Source organism: Morus notabilis, unplaced genomic scaffold, assembly GCF_000414095.1.
Source record: "Morus notabilis unplaced genomic scaffold, ASM41409v2 Scaffold3, whole genome shotgun sequence".
Classification (NCBI taxonomy): Eukaryota; Viridiplantae; Streptophyta; class Magnoliopsida; order Rosales; family Moraceae; genus Morus; species Morus notabilis.
Window position 1 is genome coordinate 256,283 of NW_010359918.1, and position 3,370 is coordinate 259,652.

General features: G+C 41.8%; 1 protein-coding gene across 1 annotated transcript in view; it reads right to left on the reverse strand.

Moving 5' to 3' along the window:
* LOC21401968 (aquaporin NIP1-2) overlaps nucleotides 1-2,821 on the reverse strand; it is a 17,058-nt gene extending 14,237 nt beyond the window's left edge. The window contains 1 exon segment of the mRNA XM_024163855.1: nucleotides 2,765-2,821. Within this exon segment, the coding sequence (XP_024019623.1) occupies nucleotides 2,765-2,821 (57 nt within the window).
* Between the last annotated feature and the right edge of the window lie 549 nt (nucleotides 2,822-3,370).

The following is a 3,370-nucleotide window of genomic DNA, read 5'->3' on the forward strand; positions in this document are numbered from 1 at the left end:
TGCATGCATCCTCTTTAAGTGTTACAACCTTTCACATAAAGATACCTTTTCAATTTGATGGTTATCTTTTATATGCTGATGCACTTATAACAATAGTTATTTCTATTGTTAATGAGTGCTCAGATATGTGAGAAAACACATCACAAATAGATACAATGGTTCGAGACCTTTTCAGATCACTAAAACATACAAACACATTTTCCGTCGAAGATTTGCGCTGCAGCGCACGCTGCTGTGCGCTGCAGTGCGCATGCCTAGCAAAACAGACCCGAGGGTCTGTTTTGCGCAGGCTGCAGCGCCTAAACGCGCGCTGCAGCGCGCCCGTGCGCTGCAGCGCACGCTGCTGTGCGCTGCGCGCAGGCTGCAGCGCCCAAACGCGCTGCAGCGCGTCTGTGCGCTGCAGCGCGCACTCTTTCGCGCTGCAGCGCGTGCTTGCGTCAGCCTACTCTTCCTGAATGTGTTTTAATCCAATTTTGTGATATCAAGATTGAGAGATATTTTACAATCTCTCTAACAGAACAACACCGGCACGTAAAACATAATAGCGTTGATCTCCGTGAGCTGCTAAAAGAAGGAAATCAGGACAACCATACTCAAGTATGGTCTGTATTTCCTCTTGAACAACTTCTTACAATGGTGCTTTACCCGCTTAGAGGCTTCACTGGCAGCGATGAGATCATTAAACTCTTCGTCGATGTTGTCGACACCGCGAATCCTCCGTAATTTGGACCGCGCCTCATCATGTTTACCACGCTCAATCATCGAACTGGGTGCGTCCGGGAGAAGCAATGACCCAATTGTAATGACAAGGGCAGGGATCATTGCTCCTCCCAAACTCAACCGCCATCCCTAATCGCCTTTGATTTTGTTGAAGACAAAGTTCAATACGGTTGGCTAGGAGGATTCCAATAGTAATGTAAAGCTGAAAACATATATTAAATGCTCCTATGTACTTGTATGGTGCAATCTCACACAAGTAAAGTGGCACGGACTGTAAATATATAAAGATAACAGTAAGAAACTAAGAAGTGGTAGTGTTAATTAACGTGGTGATAATTAGATTGAAAGTTGAAAAAAAAGGTTAATTAATTAGAGGACTACACGAGTGGGACACACTATCATGTGTCTTATAAATACACTATTTGAATTCCACGTTTTATAAATTTTAATTATCGAGTGATTATTAAAAACACATAACAAAACGGCAACACAACAACAAAGAAACTAAATGACAAATCATTTATCAAGGGAACGACAATTATTATATATAAAAATATAGTGGAAAAAGAACTTATAACAACAAGTCAAGCTACTCCTTTACGCCCTCATATTTTGTAGTATAAATAATACTGATTAGTGAAATTGATACCAAAACCAAGCAACATCCGGCCCATGATCAGCATAGAGACGTTTTGGGTGAAGCATTGAGGTTGGCCCTGACGCAGAAGAGGACACCTCGGGAAAACATGGATAGTTCCAACCAAACCTATGCATAGAGGAAAAAAAAAGTTCTCAGCAGAAAAGAAAAAAAATCTATTTGCATGACAGAATGATACAAAAGCGTTTGAGGAATTACCTTCTGAAGAAATGATACAGGGCTGGGCTAGCCCATTTGAGGTGCATCAACATTTTCTACATTTACAACATGGTTTGGAATAAAGTGGAGAAAAAAAAAAAACATGGAGATTTTATGGGCCTAAATGGGCAGGGCTGGGCTAGCCCATGTTAGGCCTAGACGGGCCGGGCTGGGCCGGCCCATCATAGGCCTAGTCGGGCAGGCCCAGCCTGGTATGGCCCACGATTGTTTCATGGATCGTGCCAGGCCGGCCCACGGGCCTTACCAGGCCGGCCCATGGGCCGATATATGTTGGCCTTGTCAAATCCACTAATATTTATAGGCTGGGTCGTGCCTTGAACAGTGACGGGCCGTGCCGACCTGGCCCGTCACTGTGTCAGGATGGGCCTGGGCCGGCCCACGGGCCCCAGCCTATTGTTGCATCTTTACTTGAGCGAAAAAGTAAGATGGTATCTACAAAAACAAAAATTTAAACGTTAAAATAAAAAGAAAAGTGAAGATATCACAAATTAGTCGTTCAAAAAAATATAAACTAAGCTTCTACTATTAATCAATGAATTAGTCAAAAGAAAAATACACTAATTAATCCAAATACTATGAGCAACGGAGTTGAGGTTCCAAGAAAATTCCATGTGCATTTTAGGGGGAATCCTAGGCAAAGTTTGGTCCAAGACTCTCGCACCAGCCAATGAAAATGTAGTTTATTTATTATTATTATTACTTTATAAAAGAAAGTTTATTGGATTAAGCCATAAAGACAGGCTCAGCAGCCACAATATTCTAATAAAATATGGGACCTCATCAGACCAAAATTCATCAAAAATAAAAGAAATATCACTGCGAGCTAACGTAAATTATAGTCTATTTTACCTATTTGTATGAGAATCTCTTAGTAATAGCAAAAGCAATGGTGACCACGAGATTAAAATGCGCTTCGGAGATGTGGCCAACAGAGTAGATCATGAACATCACAATCAAGCCCCAAGTAATGTAAATCCCAGGAAAAGTCACCACTTTATCAAAGTGCAAATTCACAGCCACAGAAGCACAAGCTGTAAATATAACGAAATATGTGGCCAATACCTCAGCAATCAGCTGTCGTAAAAGAATAGGAAAAAAAATTTCTCAGCAAAAAAGAAAAAAAAACATTTGCATGACAGAATGACACAAAAGCGTTTGAGGAACTACCTTCTGAACAAATGGTATAGAGACACAAAACTTTAGAGATTGACTTGGAGAACTCATTTGCGGTGCATCGATATTTTCTAAATTTACAACATGGTTTGGACTAAAGTAGAGAAAAAAAATGTGAAGATTTTATGGGCCTAGATGGGCTAGGCTGGGCTGTCCCATGTTGGGCCTAGACGAGCTGGGCTAGACCGGCCCATCATAGGCCTAGTCGGGCAGACCCAGCTTGGTTTGGCCCATGATTTTTCATGGGTCGTGCCAGGCCGGCCCATGGGCCGATATATGTTAGCCTAGCCCAATCCACTAATATTTATAGGCTGGACCGTGCCTTAAACAGTGACGGGCCGCGTCGGGCTAGCCCGTAACTGTGTCAGGATGGGCCTGAGCCGGCCCACGAGTCCCGGCCCATTGTTGTATCTCTACTTGAGCAGCAATGTAAGCTCGTATCTACAAAAACAAAAATTTAAAATTTAAAATAAAAAGAGAAGTGAACATATCACAAATTAACCGTTCACAAAAAATATAAACTAAGCTTCTACTATTAATCAATGAATTAGTCAAAAGGAAAATACACCAATTAATCCAAATACTATGAGCAACGGAGTC